We start from the raw sequence: 21435 nt of genomic DNA on the forward strand, positions 1-21435 counted from the left end.
AGAGAGAGAGAGAGAGAGAGAGAGAATGAATTGGATCCCAAGTTTGGTTCTCTGACACCGTGATAACAGTGATTGTGCAGCTGGATCTTGTTAGATCTGGCGGAGAGTACTTTGGGAAACACTAGCGTCCTTTCCAAAGGTTAGTTAGCAATTGTGCTATCCGTTTCGCGCTAAAGAAACCAGCTCCGGGTCCCAAATTTCCCTGAAGGGCAAATTTTTTCTTCTTCAAAGAAAATAGCAGTTGAAAATCTTACAGGCCCAAAGTTGTTGCTGTCCAGACTGTGTTCTAAGTTATCTCCCTCTACCCAGCAATGGCCTTTGGGGACTTTGATCTGTTCTTCAAAGCAAGAATGAGACCTGAGGAGTTGAAGAGATAAATATAATATTGTAGTCCAGAAAGAAATATATTACTAACAAATTATCATAACGTAAATAAATAAATACACGAAAGTAACTGATTAAATAATCAAATAAATAAATAACAAATGAATGAAAGAATAAATACATTAATAAAATTTTTAAAAAATGAATAATACATGAATAAATGAATAAATAAATAATAAATGAATTAAGGCATGAATGAATAAATAAATATATAAATTATTAATACAGGAATTAATGAATGACTGAGTATATAAATAAATATTGTTGTGAATAAACCCACTATTTCATGTGTCTGATCTTCTCAATTTTAAATTCACTTTGTGATATCCCTATTTTAACCCTTTCCATACCAACCATTTTCAGACTTTTCCCCAAAATTTCACACACAGCCAACACAAAAATATGTTTTTCTTACTCAAACAGAAAAGCAACAAATACATTCAATGCATAATATTGATCAGCAAAATGAACTCTTCAACACGATTTCACGTTTTTATAGCTATCTATAATAAAACATTTTTTCTTTAAATTGTGTGATTTACAAAATAAATCTGAATGATAAAAGTGCTGGTTGGATGGTAACGAATGTGACGATTTTCCAATATTATGGTTGGTACGGAGAGGGTTAACCTAACAACACCAGTTAGGCACACAGTGGATTACAGATTACATCTCAAATCAAAGGATGAACAAACATCAACTCACTTGACCTCATCCCCTTCCAAAGCGACAACTCTTTTGATTAACCACTGGTCAGGGTTCTTGGGTGATCTGGGAATGGATAAAAGGGACACATTACGAAGCTATAACAGGCATAGAGATAGAATGCGCTTGGCCAAGGAGTTCACAACATTGCCATCCAGAAGTATAACGGACCAACACACAAGCTCTGTGTAACCATGAACTTTTATAGTCTGGTTAATACAGTTTAGTGAGAACAACTCACAAACGCGGATGGCAAAAACAATAACAAAGGCCTGAGTGACGTCATCTTCGAACTATCTATAGTAAGTATTAACCAGTAGATTTTTGACCAATACAAAAATGGGATTTGAGATACACCATCACACGTGCTCGGACAAACATATCTGGTTGTTTATGAACAATAACGTGAATGATATCGACCTCTCTATCTGATCATTGTTATTGTTTTCATACCGCCAAATGGTGACTAGTTATCACACGATTTTCTCGATCATATTATAAACGTTTAAGTTTACACATAGATTTATGTGTTGGTTCTATTGACCAAGCGGTAGTACAGTGTGTATTTTACTCAGACACATACCATCGATAATAAAACCTGTGTAGTTTGCTATGTCAACCAATCACTGCCATTGTTTATATTATGACGACTGTCCGAGAGGCGTGGTTATCTATGAGTTTATTAAAAGGAAAGACAAAACATTTAAACGTTCTATAGATTGAATATGAAAAAAAAATAATCAGTTCAAACAATGATTACAGAATATGTTTAAAAAAAAAAAACCCCAAAAAACCCCTCCAACAACCAAAAAAAAAAAGAAAACAACAAAAAAAAAAACCCGACAAAAAACAAACAAAAAACAAAAACAAAAGAACAAAAACAAAAACAAAACAAAACACCACAACGACCAGTATGATACAATTTGCAAGGAAAAAGATATCACCTCCCACTATACATTTTGACTGCTTCCCTTTCAGCCAAGGACTCCGGCAGGGAGAGGACAAAACCAAGTAACTCCATTCCAAGACAAAAAAAAAAAAAAAAAAAAAAACAAAAAAAAAAAAAAAACAACAACAACAAAAAACAGCAGAAAGCAACTCAGAAAACAGGCAATATACGGCGAAGAAGACACAGCAAGTGACCTCCTGCCCACAAATTGGAGGTCAAAAGACCCCACCCAGTTTATTTTTGTTTTAACGAGATAAGTGATGAGCCCGGGCTATAGTCGGACACAGTGACCTAACAACAACGTTACATAAAAAAACCCAACCCATTGGTCTAATTTTGTATTTGTAGCGGTGTTTAATAATTGGATTCAGTAGTCTGATGTCACGCCGCCCGGCAACGGCGGCCATCTTGATTCTAAACAAAGAAAATCATTACTTTTTATTCTTCATGCTGGCTAGAACTTTTCATATGCCTTGTGATCAGAATGTGTAAAGTCAAAACATGATCAAATTTATGTTTTTTTTCCCATCTGGATACGCTTTTATTCTCGCCGGAGAAATATTTAATACGGGCGTCCGCCATTGTTCCGATAGTTTAGAGCGTGGCCTTCGTAAAGTTATGGCCTGACACTGACCAAAAAATGACGTCAAAATGCCAGTCTTTTGCTACAAAAGAAAACAAATCGTGAGTTGAATTCAATAGTTCAACCAATGAAATAACTTGTTTCCATGAGCTCTACTAACGACAACTCACTAATGACGTCAAACTGCCAGTCCTTTTGGATTTCAGTGTCAGGCTATATAACATAACGATGGCTACGTTTCGAGCCAGTGTTACTAAGTTACCATGCATCATTAGGAAGGTTCCATCAAGCGGATTGTTATTGTTTTTATATCGCCAAATGAGTGTGACTAGTTATCACACACATTTCTCGACAATATTATTATAAACGTTTAAGTTTACACATAGTTTTCTGTGTTGGTTTTATTCCTCAAGCGGGAGAGCAGTTGGTGCTTTACTTAGAGACAAACCGTCGATTGAAAAACTTGTGTAGTTTGCTATATTTACCAATCACTATCACCGTTTACATGATGAGGACTGTCCGAGAGGCGTGGTTATCTAAGTGTCTATTCCATTTCAAGACAAAAACAGAAAGCAGCTCAGAAGATATTATAGATAGTATGCGCTTGGCTAAGAAGCTCATAACATTGCCATCCGGAAGTATAACGGACCAACACACAAACGGTGTGTATCCATGAACGTTTATAGTCGGGTTAATACAGTTCAGTGAGCATTACTCATGAACGCGGATGGCAAAAAACAATAACAAAGACAAGAGTGACGTCATCTTCGAACTATCTATAGATAGAATGCATTTGGCCAAGGAGTTCACAACATTGCCATCCGGAAGTATAACGGACCAACACACAAACTCTGTGTAACCATGAACTTTTATAGTCCGGTTAATACAGTTTAGTGAGAACAACTCACAAACGCGGATGGCAAAAACAATAACAAAGGCCTGAGTGACGTCATCTGCATACTATCTATAGATAATTCGAAGATGACGTCACTCAGGCCTTTGTTATTGTTTTTGCCATCCGCGTTTGTGATTTGTTCTCACTAAACTGTATTAACCGGACTATAAAAGTTCATGGTTACACAGAGTTTGTGTGTTGGTCCGTTATACTTCCGGATGGCAATGTTGTGAACTCCTTGGCCAAGCGCATTCTATCTATAGATAGTATGCAGATGAGGTCACTCAGGCCTTTGTTATTGTTTTTGCCATCCGCGTTTGTGAGTTGTTCTCACTAAACTGTATTAACCAGACTATAAAAGTTCATGGTTACACAGAGTTTGTGTGTTGGTCCGTTATACTTCCGGATGGCAATGTTGTGAACTCCATGGCCAAGCACATTTTATCTATAGGGGGATAGAAGACACGGTATGTGACCTGCCCACAAATTAGAGGTCAAAAGACCCCACCCAGTTTATTTTTATTTTAACGAGATAAGAGATGAACCCGGATGTAGTCGGTCGGACACAGTGACGTAACATGATAGTTACATAAAAAACGCAGTTTGTCTAATTTTGTATTTGTAGCGCTGTTCAATTATTCCCTGTGATGTATGTGGACGAGACCGACCCGTGAATAACACTCCATCTCTAGTTCCATCCATCCAGCAGATCGCAAGAGTAATGAGATCCTCCTGCCTGTCGATTCTCGCCATTTCGTGACCGTTCCGCCCCCCCCCCTCCCTCCTCCTCCCCCCCCTCCCCAGCCCAACTCACCAGGGACTGCGTGAGTCACGATAAGATGTAATAGTTAGCACTTAGCACCCAGGGATGCTGGGATATCACGGGGTACAAAAAAAAAAAGGTTTAAAAAATAAGTGTCCCGTGAAATCTCATACCGGTGCATCATGTCCATAGGGGAACACTATGCTGTCACACACACACACACACACACACACACACACACACACACACACACACACGCTTCTATTATTGCTATGTGTTTAAGTAAAATACTTACAACATCTGCCAACCAAATTGAACAAACCAACGTACAAAACTACGCGTGTAACCTTGAACGTTTAGAGTCTGATTTGATATAATTTAGTTTAGTGAGAACTGAACTACTCACAAAATGGCTGGCTAAAACCACTAACAAATAGCTAAGTGACGTCAATTTCGTTCCTTCTATTGTCAATCAGTTGTATTTTTTTAAAAAACCTTTTTTTGACAGGCACTTTAATTTTTAGTTCCCACTAAATTACATCAGACTATAAACGTGTGAGGCTACACATAGTTTTGTGAGTAGGTACGTAAATCCGGCCGGCGGGTTTTGTGAGTATTTTACCCAAAAGCACAGCATCATTACTTTACGTCTATATTTATACGTGACCGACCGTCTCAAAACGGTAGTGTGTCGAAGTCGACGTGTATAGTTTTGACATCCGAACTCACCTTGGGCCTAGTTTAACATTGTTGTAAGGGACAATATTTTGTGTAATTTTTGTGAGATTTCCATTACAACAATGAGCTCATAAGGAATTGGGTTATCAGACCTGCAAATAAGTGCACGTCGGTCGGAGTGTTAAAAAAATCTAATCTATAAAAAATATAACACTTGATTTAGTATTTGTGTATAAAGAACATAGTTTAATATCGTGCATATTCCATAAATGAGAGATTTCTCAACATTTTGACTTAAAATTCACGTTTTAGCATCAGCGAAATTCAAACAAAATATCGGTTGGACCGTAGCATTCGTAAACTCATGTCCTGTTATTTCGCCGAAGTCCCGGGTTTGATGTTTTGCCATGATGAAAGTCATTTAAATCGATTGATAATTTGAAGGACGAGTTTTCTGGCCAAATTTTTAAATATGTGTTTTTTTTTCTCCAGAGTACGGCAGTATTAGATAGTAATATTTGACGTAACTCGCGATCGGAATATTTGTTTTCAAGCACGAGAGATTTTAGAGTCAAATGAAGACAAATACTTCAGTCCTTGCTGTCCGCAAAGGGAATTGGGTGACAAATCGTTTCAGTGATATCATGTGACCAGAATGTCTCGTCCCCCGAAAAAATGCGTCTGCTCTGCCGAGGTCCCAGCAACAATATTAGCATGGAGTTGAGAGAATGCTGAAATTTTTAGGTTAACTCTCTCCTTACCAATAATTTTCAGTATTTTCCCCAAAATGGCAGGCTTACCCAGGAGAAAAAGTGATTCTTTGAACTCAAAAAAACCTCTCTGTAAAACAAATTTATGTTCTTCTTAATTAAACAAAGATCATTCTTCAAAGTTTGTGATGCATGATATATATCTGAATAAGACAAAATGTATATTATTGTGTCGTAACAAATGTGACGATTTTGCTCTAGGTGGTAAGGAGAGGGTTAAGCTATTTTCCCAAGTATTTTGTTGTTGTTGTTCTATGGTAGTGTCATTAATCCATAGGACAGATGGCTATTTGGCGTGACTTTATATTTTAGATACGAAAGACTTAGGTAATCAGGAATTTACTCCGGTTTCAAGTGTTTGATTCACAAAGGATTGAAGACTCTTCCAACTTCGATGGTAACTAGTAGATAGAGGACGGGGGTCCCGATAGCTCAGTTGGTAGAGCACTCGTATCACATGCAAAGGGTAACGAGATCGATCCCGGGTAGCAGTCGAATTATATTTTTTCTGACCCTCCTGTCCACCCAAGCAGTGATTGGGTTGCTGGGTCTGTTAGATCTGGCGGAAAGTACTTTGCGATAGACTAGCGTCCTATCCAAATGGTAGCAAGCAATTGCTATTGTCCGTTTTAAGCTATACGAACAGGGATAAACTCCGGCTCCATGGGCCTAATGGCTCTCAAAGAACGACTTTTATTTTTAGATATGGGACATTGACATGGAGATGGTTTGGGATTACAAATTCAACGATCAAACTTCAAATGTCACGCATAATCGTTTTTTTTTTTTTTTTTTTTTTTTTTTTTTAATATTTTTTTTTACCCATCTGTCTTCCAATCCTGGGATAACCAAAGTAGGAGCTAATGAAATGAAAAGGGATCCGGATGAACGAAGGTGAACATGCATTGAGTGAGTCGTGTGTGAATCCCTTGTTGTTCAATCTGAAACGCTCGCCTTCGCTCGAGAAGTCCCAGGTTTGAGAGTTTTATTTATTTATTATTATTATTATTTTTTTAGCTAAGATGAGGGTCATCATTTTAATCGATCGATATTTGAAGGACCAGTTTTCTGGCCAAATTTTAAAATGTGGGTACGTCAGTATAATGATAGCGTCCGAAGACTCCTGCAAATGCAGGTTTAGCAAAGTTGTGAACAACATCCATCATTAGCGATTTATTCAATGGGACTTGATAGTAAATTCATAACGCTTAAGACTGTTCTGTCGAGTTTATAAAAGCTTTTAACGATTTCAATAAACGGCCCATTTCGGAGGTGGGGGCGGGGTGTGGGTGAGGGGGGGGGGGTGGGGTGTGGGTGAGGGGGGGGGGGTGGGGTGGGGGGTGGGGTGTTAATCCAGATCTCTCCGTTTAACAATAGGAAAGTGGGTGGTGGTTTTACTAACGGTGGGGACGGGAAGGGGTGGGGGGTGTGCGATAATGGCAGACCTTAAAATTCGTAATTCTTAATAATAGCTAAAAAATTGTAGCGGCTATAGTTAAATATTAATCAACATTTTACCCGTGGAGGGATTAGAAGTTACACTGTAAAATCCTTACAATGATGTATGTAGTCTGGCGTCAGCCTTCATTTTTCATGAGTTTTCATGACTAAGAGATACTCAGAAAGTTCTGAAATTGGAGCTAAAATTGCGTAATTTCTACGAATTTTTCGTAATAGAAGACCGTTTCTGGACAATGGGTTGTGTCCACGTGCACTTATTTGCAGGTCTGATAATCCAATTGCCTATGGGCTCATTGTTGTAATGGAAATCTCACCATAAAAAAGAAAAAGAAAATGACGCAAAATATTGTTCATTATAACAATGTTAAACTTAGCCCATTAAACTAAGCGGGTTCGAATGTCAGACCTGCATATGTGTACACGTCGGGTTGTGTGTATGGAGGAGGGAGTTGTGTTGTGAAAAAAAAAAGGGGGGGGGGGGGGGCAGCGGTAGAGGAGAGATTTCGTATTGAGGAAATGAGCTCTCAACATTTATCTCCATTTCCTTTTGAGATCACAAGAGTAGTAATATAAAAAGCATGAGAAACCCTTGTTAAATTGTTAAATTAAAAATGGCATGATCAGCAGTCTATAACAATAGTGTAGAAGTGTGTTATAGTATTACACATGTGTAATAGGTGTGTCAATTGTATTATTGTTGTGTGTTGTACACACTTTGCAGTTATTTTTAATTGTATTATTGTGTGTTTTACACACTTTGTAATTATTTATGTCGTTAATATACATGTGTAGGAGAAACCGTTTATTAAATTGTAAAATGTGTATTATCATTTTATTATAGTAGTGTGTAAGTTTGTTATATTATTAGATATATATGTAAAACCTGTGTTAATTTTATTATTGTCGTGTGTTTTACACACTTTGTAGTTATTTTTAAAATTGTATTATTGTGTGTTTTACACACTTTGTAATTATTTCTTAACATACATGCGCAGGAGAAAAATATGTATTATGATTATTTTATTATAGTGTAATTGTGTTATAGTATAAGATATATCTAATCCTTGTGTTGATTGTATTATTGTTGTGTGTTTTACACACTTTGTAATTATTGCCGTCTTAGATGTGCGATAGCTATATTGATAAGATTTAAAAAATAGATAACAAAAAGTCCATGTTTTAATGTCATTGTCCTAATGTAATGTCTGTGAATAGATACGAAGATGCACCGTCACATAAGTTAATAACACTCACTTTAAATAATGTTGATATATTTTAGAATAATAATAATCATAGGTTCAAAATTACTCATAATAGATCTCGCATCTCTATTCGGATTTGAACTTGAAACATTTTCGTGCGATAGATAGACGCCTTACAATTTGATCAATAAAGAATCGGTATGTGATCACGACCACGACTCATGGTCGTGATCAACACAATTCGTCGTTTTCTTACGATTCCTGTCTTCTCTGAAAGCCCATAATCGCGCAGAAAGCTTACTCAGCGAAAAAAGATGAAACATAATCAATAGTATAAAAAAAAAGACTTATTGCGTTGTATTGATTAAAGATCCATTTGTTCCTTACATATTTATTTCAACAGGCTGTTAAACTTTCATGAAACCGACACGGTTGTTGTATTGAATTTCACAATAAGTTAATAACACTCACTTTAAACAATGTTGATATATTTTAGAATAATAATAATCATAGGTTCAAAATTACTCATAATAGATCTCGCATCTCTATTCGGATTTGAACTTGAGACATTTTCGTGCGATAGATAGGCGCCTTACAATTTGATCAATAAAGAATCGTTGTGTGAATACGACACATGGTCGAGAGCAAAACACTTCGCAAAACACTAAGTTTTGTTTAATAGTTAAACGCCTTACCAATTATCAACGAAAGGGATCACCATATGAAATCGACACATGGTTAATTGGTGAATTTAGCAACAAAGTGTCTGTTTGCTGTCACCCTTGTCGTCTCAAACAACCAATTTAAAGAATTATGTAGTTTTTCCAGTGATTTACTGTACTGGGATGGAAGAATTATCATGTATGGCTGTGTTTTTGTTTTTTTCTTGAGTCATTTTTCTAAAGCGGGTCTTGTAGTTTGTAATTTCCGTCTTAAATGCCATTTGCTTTATTTTTTTAAATAAGACGACGGAGAATTTTATATAATGCAATTAAAGTAGGTAGCGTTCTTGTCTAGGTCTGGTAAAATAAATGAGATGACGTCATTGTTTAATAGTTAAACTCCTTACCAATTATCAACGAAAGGGATCACCATATGAAATCGACACATGGTTAATTGGTGAATTTAGCAACAAAGTGTCTGTTTGCTGTCACCCTTGTCGTCTCAAACAACCAATTTAAAGAATTATGTAGTTTTTTCCAGTGATTTACTGTACTGGGATGGAAGAATTATCATGTATGGCTGTGTTGTTTTTGTTTTTTCTTGGGTCATTTTTCTAAAGCGGGTCTTGTAGTTTGTAATTTCCGTCTTAAATGCCATTTGCTTTATTTTTTTAAATAAGACGACGGAGAATTTTATATAATGCAATTAAAGTAGGTAGCGTTCTTGTCTAGGTCTGGTAAAAAAATGAGATGACGTCATACAATCCCCGTAGACAATGTTGATATTGTAGAAACCTCCGGTATAGAGATTAGAACATGAATTCGAAATCAAGACGTTTTGGTATGGTAGTTAGACAATCTATCCATCGACAAATTAAAACCTCTTCACTATGTGAATACGACTAGTAGATGGGTGCAATCGGAGGTGAATGTTTTCATTGAAATTTCACGTAGGATCAATTAAATAGAAATACATAATGTCCATGTGTCCACACAAGTTAAACCCAATATCATGTTTTACAGTCATATTCTCTTTACCCAATATCATTTTTGGAAACACTTTGATTGGGTTAATGAAAAATTTACATCTGAATCAAAACTAAAAAGAATTGATGACAAAAGCTTTTGTAAAACCCCAACAACTTTTAACACACGGACTTATTTAACTTGGCTGCTTTTTAATAAAAAAATATTCTTGTCTGATATAATACTTGTGCCCGTCATTTTCAACATGCAGCGGCTTTCGTGTTTTGTATCATGGACTTGAATTTTTTTTCGCAGCAAGAAATAAATAAATGAAACACAACAATCATTACAATACACAATATTGATTGATCAATTACTTAATACAATAACATGTCCTTACCAAGTTACTCACTTCGTGAAATAGATTTTGATGAAAAAAATGAAAAGACAATTCCATCACTTCATGTCCTACATTATGGTTATCATACCAAGACATAACCTAATTGAAAATGTAACAAAAATTTTGTGTAGGAATAGTAAATTTTATGAACCAGGTATACATTATCTCTATTTATGACATTAAACCATGAATGTTTTTAACGCACATTTTCAGGGTTTGACACTATATTTACTGTACTTCTCCAGTAACATTGTCGAAGTTTTTAAATATTTGATAGCGGGTGGTTGGATGGGAGCATCACCCTTGAATCATATACCTATCATGTTCGCATGGGTGTACGATCCGATAGTGATGTCGTTTCTTCTTCTCTTTACTAGCCTATCCTGCTTCTTTGGTTTGTGATTGTATTTTTGACAGGGGATATTTTTTTCCTGTAAATCCTCTGCCTGTTTGTTCTTGGTTATTTATAATTTAGCTTATGATATCTTTAGGTTATGATTTTGATTGACATTTGTACTATTTTTGTTAGATTGCTTGTTTTTTTTTGTTTCAGCGGTCTCTCATATAACCTCAATTGTGTTGGAAGAGACCTAAGGCAACAAACAAACAAAAATATTTGATACCACAACACTTTTAGATAACAGCAGGTGTTTTTTTCCTCAAATTTTATCGATCTGAGCAGATAATATATTTTATCCCAGTGAAACGCTGTCCTAACAGCTGCTATATTTTTTTAAGATGATAACCCAAATGATCAGTAACACCCAATGTGTAAGACGTAGACGTGCAGTCTTTTAGGCGGTAGTGTAATATCATACAAAAACATCTGTCAAATGTGTAGTAATACCTAATGGCGATTTACAAGATGGTCAAAATTTATTAAATAAAAGTTTTCAGGACAGAATGTATCAATTGAACCTAAGAAATTATTTTTTTTCAAAGCCCAAATGTGTGTGATGTAATTGATTTTTTTAAGCTAAAATTTATTAAATATAAGTTTGATAGCAAAAATTTTCCTAACCAAAACATTTGAAGTAAAACATTGTTGGCTAAAAATGTGAAGTTAAATGTTTTCTTACCAACATTTGGGAAGTAATCATTTTTAGGTCAAAGTTTATGAAATACAAACTATATGACAAAAATGTATGAAACTAAAGTTTTTTGATCAAAATAGTGTCTGGTGAAAAAAAAAATAAAATAAAAATTAAAAGTTTTGTGGTCAAAATGAGTGAAGAAAAAGATATTTTGACCAAAATTTATAAAATAAAATATGCGTGTAAAAATGTATGAAATGAATACTTTCTATCCAAAATCTATGCAATGAAATGTTTTTAGACCAAAATGTTTGTAGTAGTAGTATCTTGATAAAGTTTATGAATAAAGTATTATTTCTAACAAAAATATGTGAAGCAATAATTTTCCGACCAAATTGTCTGAAATGGACGTTTTCCAATCAAAATGTGAAAAGTAATAATGTTCTGACCCAATATTGAAATGAAAATTTTCTGTCAAAAATTGTATGAAATTAAATTTTTCTGGTCAAAATGTGTAAAGTAAAAGTTTTCTGACCAAAATATAATAATATTATGACCAACGGTTATGAGATCAGAATACATATTCTCTCCAAATTGTCATTCTATCAAAAAAATTGTATCAAATTTAATTTTCTAATCAAAATGTGTGAAGTAAAAGTTTTCTGGTTAAAAATTGTATGAACGTTTGCCAGCAAAAATGTATGAATGTTTTCTGGCCAAATATATGAAGTAAACAATTTTTTAGGGGGTCAACAATTATGTATTTAGAATATTCTTTTGACAAAATTGTAGGAACGTCAAAACCACTGAAATAAAAGTTTTCAGGATAAACTGTATTAACGAAATTTTCCAGGCAAAATTTTGCGAAGTAACATTTGTCTGACTAAAAGATGTAAAGTATACTTTTTTCTGACCAAAATGTGAGAAAATAAAATGTTTTCTACTAGAACTTCATAAGGTAAATGAAACTTTTTTTTTGTTGACAAAACGTGTGCAGTAATAGTTTTTCTGTAAATGTATTGTATCATAAATTATTGAAACCGTTACAAAATAAAAGACTTTTCCATGTCTTTCGCTTTTTGAGGCCTTCTCGAGGATTTGACAAAGGCAGAAAGTTTTGAATTTTCAAAGTGCTGACTACTTACCCTGCAGAATTACCATCGACAGAGTAGAGACATAGCAGATATGACTGGTGATCCTATATTATTACAGACAGAAGCAGATATGTCTTACAATTGTTGTAGAGGTGCGATGTCGGATACGACACCCAAAGTTTTGCCATAATTTTCAATTTTATTTTGTTACCATTAAAGTATAACGTTTTTAGTCGTCCTTCTAAAATTATCAATGACATGATTAATGTCGATCCCACAAAGGTTATGAGTAAACCTTTGTTCTTCTCCCCGGCAGGGACCAAATAGCCTAACTACAGTCGTGCGGGATATCCTTGAACAAGACAGTTCAAACCCTAGTTCAACCTATTTCCAAAAAAAAAATACTCCTTACAAAACCTAAATGGTTTTGGAAGAGGTTATTCAAAACCTGCATTTGAAGTTCAATCCTCTTTGTTTCACTCTTTTAGCTCCAAAAGTCGATGGAATCACTTCGTAGTTTAGTAAACCAAAAACCAAAATCAAAACCAAAACCAAGCTCAATGTCACCCAAAAGATAAGATAAGGGATATGAAATAGAAATTTCACCAAAACGTGTAAGATTCGAACTATTTCCAATGAAAAAACAGTTTACCAAACCTGCATTTGAATTGCAACCCTCTCTTGTACACTGTTATAGCTCCAAAGGTCGCTTGAATTACTTAGTAGTTTAGTAAACCAAAACCAAAACCAACCCAAAAGATAAAATTAGGTAATAAAGTGCTTGACGTCGACCCAAAATGAGTGAAGTAAAAATTTTCTCGCCAAATACAGGAAACAAAAGCGATCTGACAAAAATACCAAAATGGAAGTTTTCTAACCAATTACGTGTGAAGTAAAAGTTTCGTGACTAGAAAATTGTAAAGTTGGAGTTTAAATTTTCTGGTCAAAATTTATGAAATAAGGCTGTTCTGTTCAAAATCTATGAAATTTAGTTTTATAATGAAAAAGAATTAATGAAATGAAGGCTGCACACGCTAAAATGTATGAGAAAAAAATATTCTGATCAAAATGTTTGAAATGAAAGTTTTCAGGATAAATTTTATGGCGTAATATTTTATATCTGAATAATATATAATACATAACGTTTATAGCTAAATTTTATGAACTAGCTTTTTGTTGTTGCTTTTTTTTTATCCTAATGTGTGAAGTAAAAGTTTTGGGCCAAAAAAAAAAATATTGTAAAGTAAAAGCAAAAGTTTTTCTGGCCAAATTGTGTACAATAAAAATTTCCTGGCCAAAATTGATGAAATGAAAATTTTCTGTCCATATAATGTATGAAACGTTATCTTTCTGGTCAAAATGTATGAAGTAACGGTTTTCCGGTAAAACACATGAATTAAAAGTTTGCTTGCAAAAATGTGTACAATAAAAGTTTTCTGGCTAAAGTATATAAAGTAACATTTTTCTGGATAAAATGTACGATGTAGCGGTTTTCAGGCCAAAATGTGTGAAGTTAAAGTTTCATAGCCCGAAATGTGTTATGTAAAATATCAGTCAAAAAACCTGTGAAATAAAAATTTTAGGGTCAAAATTTAGGAAATTAAATTTTTTCTAGCCAAAACGTATGAAATGTAAGATTTTTTTTTTACCAAAATGTGTATAGTAGAAATTTGTTGCTATGATAAAATCAATGTTTTGTGTGTGTGTGTGTGTGTGTGTGTGTGTGTGTGTGTGTTTCCCCAAAAAATTATGAAATGCACGTGTTCTCGTCCTCAACGCAAAACAATTTCTTGTCAAAATTATAAAATAACTGTTTTCAAGCCAAAATATATAAATTGAAAGTTTTCTGACCAATGTAGATACTTGAAGTAATATATTTTTGGTCAAAATAATTGAAGTAAAAGTTTTCTGGCAAAATATATATGAAATGAAAGTTTTCCGGTCGATATATGTGAGATAAACGTTTTCTTGTCAATATGTGTTTAGTAATATTTTGATGACAAGATTAATGTTTTTTTTTTGTTTTTACCCAAATTTATGAAAAGAAAGTTTTCTAACCCCAAAAGGCGAAGAGAAATCTTTTTCTGGTCAAATCGTATAACATCAGTTTTCTGACCAAACTGTTTGATATGAAAGTTTTCTAGTCAAAATATTTCAATTCAAAGTTTGTTGGTTTTTTTATATTTATTTCTTTTTTTTATTTGCTGTTTCTTTCGAAATATTTATCTATTTATATATTTATTTTTCATTTGTTTTTTGTTTTGTTTTGATTTTTCTTTTGTCCCAAAATACATAAAGTAAAAGTTAGCTGGTCAAAAATCTGATTGAAGTACTACATTTTGACCAGCTAACTTTTACTTTATGTATTTTGGGACAAAAGAAAAATCAAAACAAAACAAAAAACAAATGAAAAATAAATATATAAATAGATAAATATTTCGAAAGAAACAGCAAATAAAAAAAAAGAAATAAATAATAAAAAAACCAACAAACTTTGAATTGAAATATTTTGACTAGAAAACTTTCATATCAAACAGTTTGGTCAGAAAACTGATGTTATACGATTTGACCAGAAAAAGATTTCTCTTCGCCTTTTGGGGTTAGAAAACTTTCTTTTCATAAATTTGGGTAAAAACAAAAAAAAAACCCATTAATCTTGTCATCAAAATATTACTAAACACATATTGACAAGAAAACGTTTATCTCACATATATCGACCGGAAAACTTTCATTTCATATATATTTTGCCAGAAAACTTTTACTTCAATTATTTTGACCAAAAATATATTACTTCAAGTATCTACATTGGTCAGAAAACTTTCAATTTATATATTTTGGCTTGAAAACAGTTATTTTATAATTTTGACAAGAAATTGTTTTGCGTTGAGGACGAGAACACGTGCATTTCATAATTTTTTGGGGAAACACACACCACACACACACACACACACACACACAAAACATTGATTTTATCATAGCAACAAATTTCTACTATACACATTTTGGTAAAAAAAAAATCTTACATTTCATACGTTTTGGCTAGAAAAAATTTAATTTCCTAAATTTTGACCCTAAAATTTTTATTTCACAGGTTTTTTGACTGATATTTTACATAACACATTTCGGGCTATGAAACTTTAACTTCACACATTTTGGCCTGAAAACCGCTACATCGTACATTTTATCCAGAAAAATGTTACTTTATATACTTTAGCCAGAAAACTTTTATTGTACACATTTTTGCAAGCAAACTTTTAATTCATGTGTTTTACCCGGAAAACCGTTACTTCATACATTTTGACCAGAAAGATAACGTTTCATACATTATATGGACAGAAAATTTTCATTTCATCAATTTTGGCCAGGAAATTTTTATTGTACACAATTTGGCCAGAAAAACTTTTGCTTTTACTTTACAATATTTTTTTTTTGGCCCAAAACTTTTACTTCACACATTAGGATAAAAAAAAAGCAACAACAAAAAGCTAGTTCATAAAATTTAGCTATAAACGTTATGTATATATATATTATTCAGATATAAAATATTACGCCATAAAATTTATCCTGAAAACTTTCATTTCAAACATTTTGATCAGAATATTTTTTCTCATACATTTTAGCGTGTGCAGCCTTCATTTCATTAATTCTTTTTCATTATAAAACTAAATTTCATAGATTTTGAACAGAACAGCCTTATTTCATAAATTTTGACCAGAAAATTTAAACTCCAACTTTACAATTTTCTAGTCACGAAACTTTTACTTCACACGTAATTGGTTAGAAAACTTCCATTTTGGTATTTTTGTCAGATCGCTTTTGTTTCCTGTATTTGGCGAGAAAATTTTTACTTCACTCATTTTGGGTCGACGTCAAGCACTTTATTACCTAATTTTATCTTTTGGGTTGGTTTTGGTTTTGGTTTACTAAACTACTAAGTAATTCAAGCGACCTTTGGAGCTATAACAGTGTACAAGAGAGGGTTGCAATTCAAATGCAGGTTTGGTAAACTGTTTTTTCATTGGAAATAGTTCGAATCTTACACGTTTTGGTGAAATTTCTATTTCATATCCCTTATCTTATCTTTTGGGTGACATTGAGCTTGGTTTTGGTTTTGATTTTGGTTTTTGGTTTACTAAACTACGAAGTGATTCCATCGACTTTTGGAGCTAAAAGAGTGAAACAAAGAGGATTGAACTTCAAATGCAGGTTTTTGAATAACCTCTTCCAAAACCATTTAGGTTTTGTAAGGAGTATTTTTTTTTTGGAAATAGGTTGAACTAGGGTTTGAACTGTCTTGTTCAAGGATATCCCGCACGACTGTAGTTGAGGCTATTTGGTCCCTGCCGGGGAGAAGAACAAAGGTTTACTCATAACCTTTGTGGGATCGACATTAATCATGTCATTGATAATTTTAGAAGGACGACTAAAAACGTTATACTTTAATGGTAACAAAATAAAATTGAAAATTATGGCAAAACTTTGGGTGTCGTATCCGACATCGCACCTCTACAACAATTGTAAGACATATCTGCTTCTGTCTGTAATAATATAGGATCACCAGTCATATCTGCTATGTCTCTACTCTGTCGATGGTAATTCTGCAGGGTAAGTAGTCAGCACTTTGAAAATTCAAAACTTTCTGCCTTTGTCAAATCCTCGAGAAGGCCTCAAAAAGCGAAAGACATGGAAAAGTCTTTTATTTTGTAACGGTTTCAATAATTTATGATACAATACATTTACAGAAAAAACTATTACTGCACACGTTTTGTCAACAACAAAAAAAGTTTCATTTACCTTATGAAGTTCTAGTAGAAAACATTTTATTTTCTCACATTTTGGTCAGAAAAAAGTATACTTTACATCTTTTAGTCAGACAAATGTTACTTCGCAAAATTTTGCCTGGAAAATTTCGTTAATACAGTTTATCCTGAAAACTTTTATTTCAGTGGTTTTGACGTTCCTACAATTTTGTCAAAAGAATATTCTAAATACATAATTGTTGACCCCCTAAAAAATTGTTTACTTCATATATTTGGCCAGAAAACATTCATACATTTTTGCTGGCAAACGTTCATACAATTTTTAACCAGAAAACTTTTACTTCACACATTTTGATTAGAAAATTAAATTTGATACAATTTTTTTGATAGAATGACAATTTGGAGAGAATATGTATTCTGATCTCATAACCGTTGGTCATAATATTATTATATTTTGGTCAGAAAACTTTTACTTTACACATTTTGACCAGAAAAATTTAATTTCATACAATTTTTGACAGAAAATTTTCATTTCAATATTGGGTCAGAACATTATTACTTTTCACATTTTGATTGGAAAACGTCCATTTCAGACAATTTGGTCGGAAAATTATTGCTTCACATATTTTTGTTAGAAATAATACTTTATTCATAAACTTTATCAAGATACTACTACTACAAACATTTTGGTCTAAAAACATTTCATTGCATAGATTTTGGATAGAAAGTATTCATTTCATACATTTTTACACGCATATTTTATTTTATAAATTTTGGTCAAAATATCTTTTTCTTCACTCATTTTGACCACAAAACTTTTAATTTTTATTTTATTTTTTTTTTCACCAGACACTATTTTGATCAAAAAACTTTAGTTTCATACATTTTTGTCATATAGTTTGTATTTCATAAACTTTGACCTAAAAATGATTACTTCCCAAATGTTGGTAAGAAAACATTTAACTTCACATTTTTAGCCAACAATGTTTTACTTCAAATGTTTTGGTTAGGAAAATTTTTGCTATCAAACTTATATTTAATAAATTTTAGCTTAAAAAAATCAATTACATCACACACATTTGGGCTTTGAAAAAAAAATAATTTCTTAGGTTCAATTGATACATTCTGTCCTGAAAACTTTTATTTAATAAATTTTGACCATCTTGTAAATCGCCATTAGGTATTACTACACATTTGACAGATGTTTTTGTATGATATTACACTACCGCCTAAAAGACTGCACGTCTACGTCTTACACATTGGGTGTTACTGATCATTTGGGTTATCATCTTAAAAAAATATAGCAGCTGTTAGGACAGCGTTTCACTGGGATAAAATATATTATCTGCTCAGATCGATAAAATTTGAGGAAAAAAACACCTGCTGTTATCTAAAAGTGTTGTGTTATCAAATATTTTTGTTTGTTTGTTGCTTTAGGTCTCTTCCAACACAATTGAGGTTATATGAGAGACCGCTGAAACAAAAAAAAAAACAAGCAATCTAACAAAAATAGTACAAATGTCAATCAAAATCATAACCTAAAGATATCATAAGCTAAATTATAAATAACCAAGAACAAACAGGCAGAGGATTTACAGGAAAAAAATATCCCCTGTCAAAAATACAATCACAAACCAAAGAAGCAGGATAGGCTAGTAAAGAGAAGAAGAAACGACATCACTATCGGATCGTACACCCATGCGAACATGATAGGTATATGATTCAAGGGTGATGCTCCCATCCAACCACCCGCTATCAAATATTTAAAAACTTCGACAATGTTACTGGAGAAGTACAGTAAATATAGTGTCAAACCCTGAAAATGTGCGTTAAAAACATTCATGGTTTAATGTCATAAATAGAGATAATGTATACCTGGTTCATAAAATTTACTATTCCTACACAAAATTTTTGTTACATTTTCAATTAGGTTATGTCTTGGTATGATAACCATAATGTAGGACATGAAGTGATGGAATTGTCTTTTCATTTTTTTCATCAAAATCTATTTCACGAAGTGAGTAACTTGGTAAGGACATGTTATTGTATTAAGTAATTGATCAATCAATATTGTGTATTGTAATGATTGTTGTGTTTCATTTATTTATTTCTTGCTGCGAAAAAAAATTCAAGTCCATGATACAAAACACGAAAGCCGCTGCATGTTGAAAATGACGGGCACAAGTATTATATCAGACAAGAATATTTTTTTATTAAAAAGCAGCCAAGTTAAATAAGTCCGTGTGTTAAAAGTTGTTGGGGTTTTACAAAAGCTTTTGTCATCAATTCTTTTTAGTTTTGATTCAGATGTAAATTTTTCATTAACCCAATCAAAGTGTTTCCAAAAATGATATTGGGTAAAGAGAATATGACTGTAAAACATGATATTGGGTTTAACTTGTGTGGACACATGGACATTATGTATTTCTATTTAATTGATCCTACGTGAAATTTCAATGAAAACATTCACCTCCGATTGCACCCATCTACTAGTCGTATTCACATAGTGAAGAGGTTTTAATTTGTCGATGGATAGATTGTCTAACTACCATACCAAAACGTCTTGATTTCGAATTCATGTTCTAATCTCTATACCGGAGGTTTCTACAATATCAACATTGTCTACGGGGATTGTATGACGTCATCTCATTTTTTTACCAGACCTAGACAAGAACGCTACCTACTTTAATTGCATTATATAAAATTCTCCGTCGTCTTATTTAAAAAAATAAAGCAAATGGCATTTAAGACGGAAATTACAAACTACAAGACCCGCTTTAGAAAAATGACCCAAGAAAAAACAAAAACAACACAGCCATACATGATAATTCTTCCATCCCAGTACAGTAAATCACTGGAAAAACTACATAATTCTTTAAATTGGTTGTTTGAGACGACAAGGGTGACAGCAAACAGACACTTTGTTGCTAAATTCACCAATTAACCATGTGTCGATTTCATATGGTGATCCCTTTCGTTGATAATTGGTAAGGAGTTTAACTATTAAACAATGACGTCATCTCATTTATTTTACCAGACCTAGACAAGAACGCTACCTACTTTAATTGCATTATATAAAATTCTCCGTCGTCTTATTTAAAAAAATAAAGCAAATGGCATTTAAGACGGAAATTACAAACTACAAGACCCGCTTTAGAAAAATGACTCAAGAAAAAAACAAAAACACAGCCATACATGATAATTCTTCCATCCCAGTACAGTAAATCACTGGAAAAACTACATAATTCTTTAAATTGGTTGTTTGAGACGACAAGGGTGACAGCAAACAGACACTTTGTTGCTAAATTCACCAATTAACCATGTGTCGATTTCATATGGTGATCCCTTTCGTTGATAATTGGTAAGGCGTTTAACTATTAAACAAAACTTAGTGTTTTGCGAAGTGTTTTGCTCTCGACCATGTGTCGTATTCACACAACGATTCTTTATTGATCAAATTGTAAGGCGCCTATCTATCGCACGAAAATGTCTCAAGTTCAAATCCGAATAGAGATGCGAGATCTATTATGAGTAATTTTGAACCTATGATTATTATTATTCTAAAATATATCAACATTGTTTAAAGTGAGTGTTATTAACTTATTGTGAAATTCAATACAACAACCGTGTCGGTTTCATGAAAGTTTAACAGCCTGTTGAAATAAATATGTAAGGAACAAATGGATCTTTAATCAATACAACGCAATAAGTCTTTTTTTTATACTATTGATTATGTTTCATCTTTTTTCGCTGAGTAAGCTTTCTGCGCGATTATGGGCTTTCAGAGAAGACAGGAATCGTAAGAAAACGACGAATTGTGTTGATCACGACCATGAGTCGTGGTCGTGATCACATACCGATTCTTTATTGATCAAATTGTAAGGCGTCTATCTATCGCACGAAAATGTTTCAAGTTCAAATCCGAATAGAGATGCGAGATCTATTATGAGTAATTTTGAACCTATGATTATTATTATTCTAAAATATATCAACATTATTTAAAGTGAGTGTTATTAACTTATGTGACGGTGCATCTTCGTATCTATTCACAGACATTACATTAGGACAATGACATTAAAACATGGACTTTTTGTTATCTATTTTTTAAATCTTATCAATATAGCTATCG

The 21435-nt window shown here is 33.1% G+C and overlaps 1 protein-coding gene across 1 annotated transcript in view; it reads right to left on the reverse strand.

Moving 5' to 3' along the window:
- Nucleotides 1-21435, reverse strand: part of LOC144975155 (mitochondrial inner membrane protease subunit 2-like) — a 246959-nt gene that overhangs the window by 2583 nt on the left and 222941 nt on the right. The window contains exons 4-5 of the mRNA XM_078918945.1: nt 1090-1155; nt 255-357 (exon numbers count right to left, since the gene is read on the reverse strand). Coding sequence (XP_078775071.1) covers nt 255-357; nt 1090-1155 — 169 coding nt within the window. The remainder of the gene's footprint in view (nt 1-254; nt 358-1089; nt 1156-21435) is intronic.

This window comes from Berghia stephanieae, chromosome 6 (genome assembly GCF_034508935.2).
Source record: "Berghia stephanieae isolate SIO BIC M18660-M18661 chromosome 6, UCSD_Bste_1.3, whole genome shotgun sequence".
Taxonomy (NCBI): domain Eukaryota; kingdom Metazoa; phylum Mollusca; class Gastropoda; order Nudibranchia; family Aeolidiidae; genus Berghia; species Berghia stephanieae.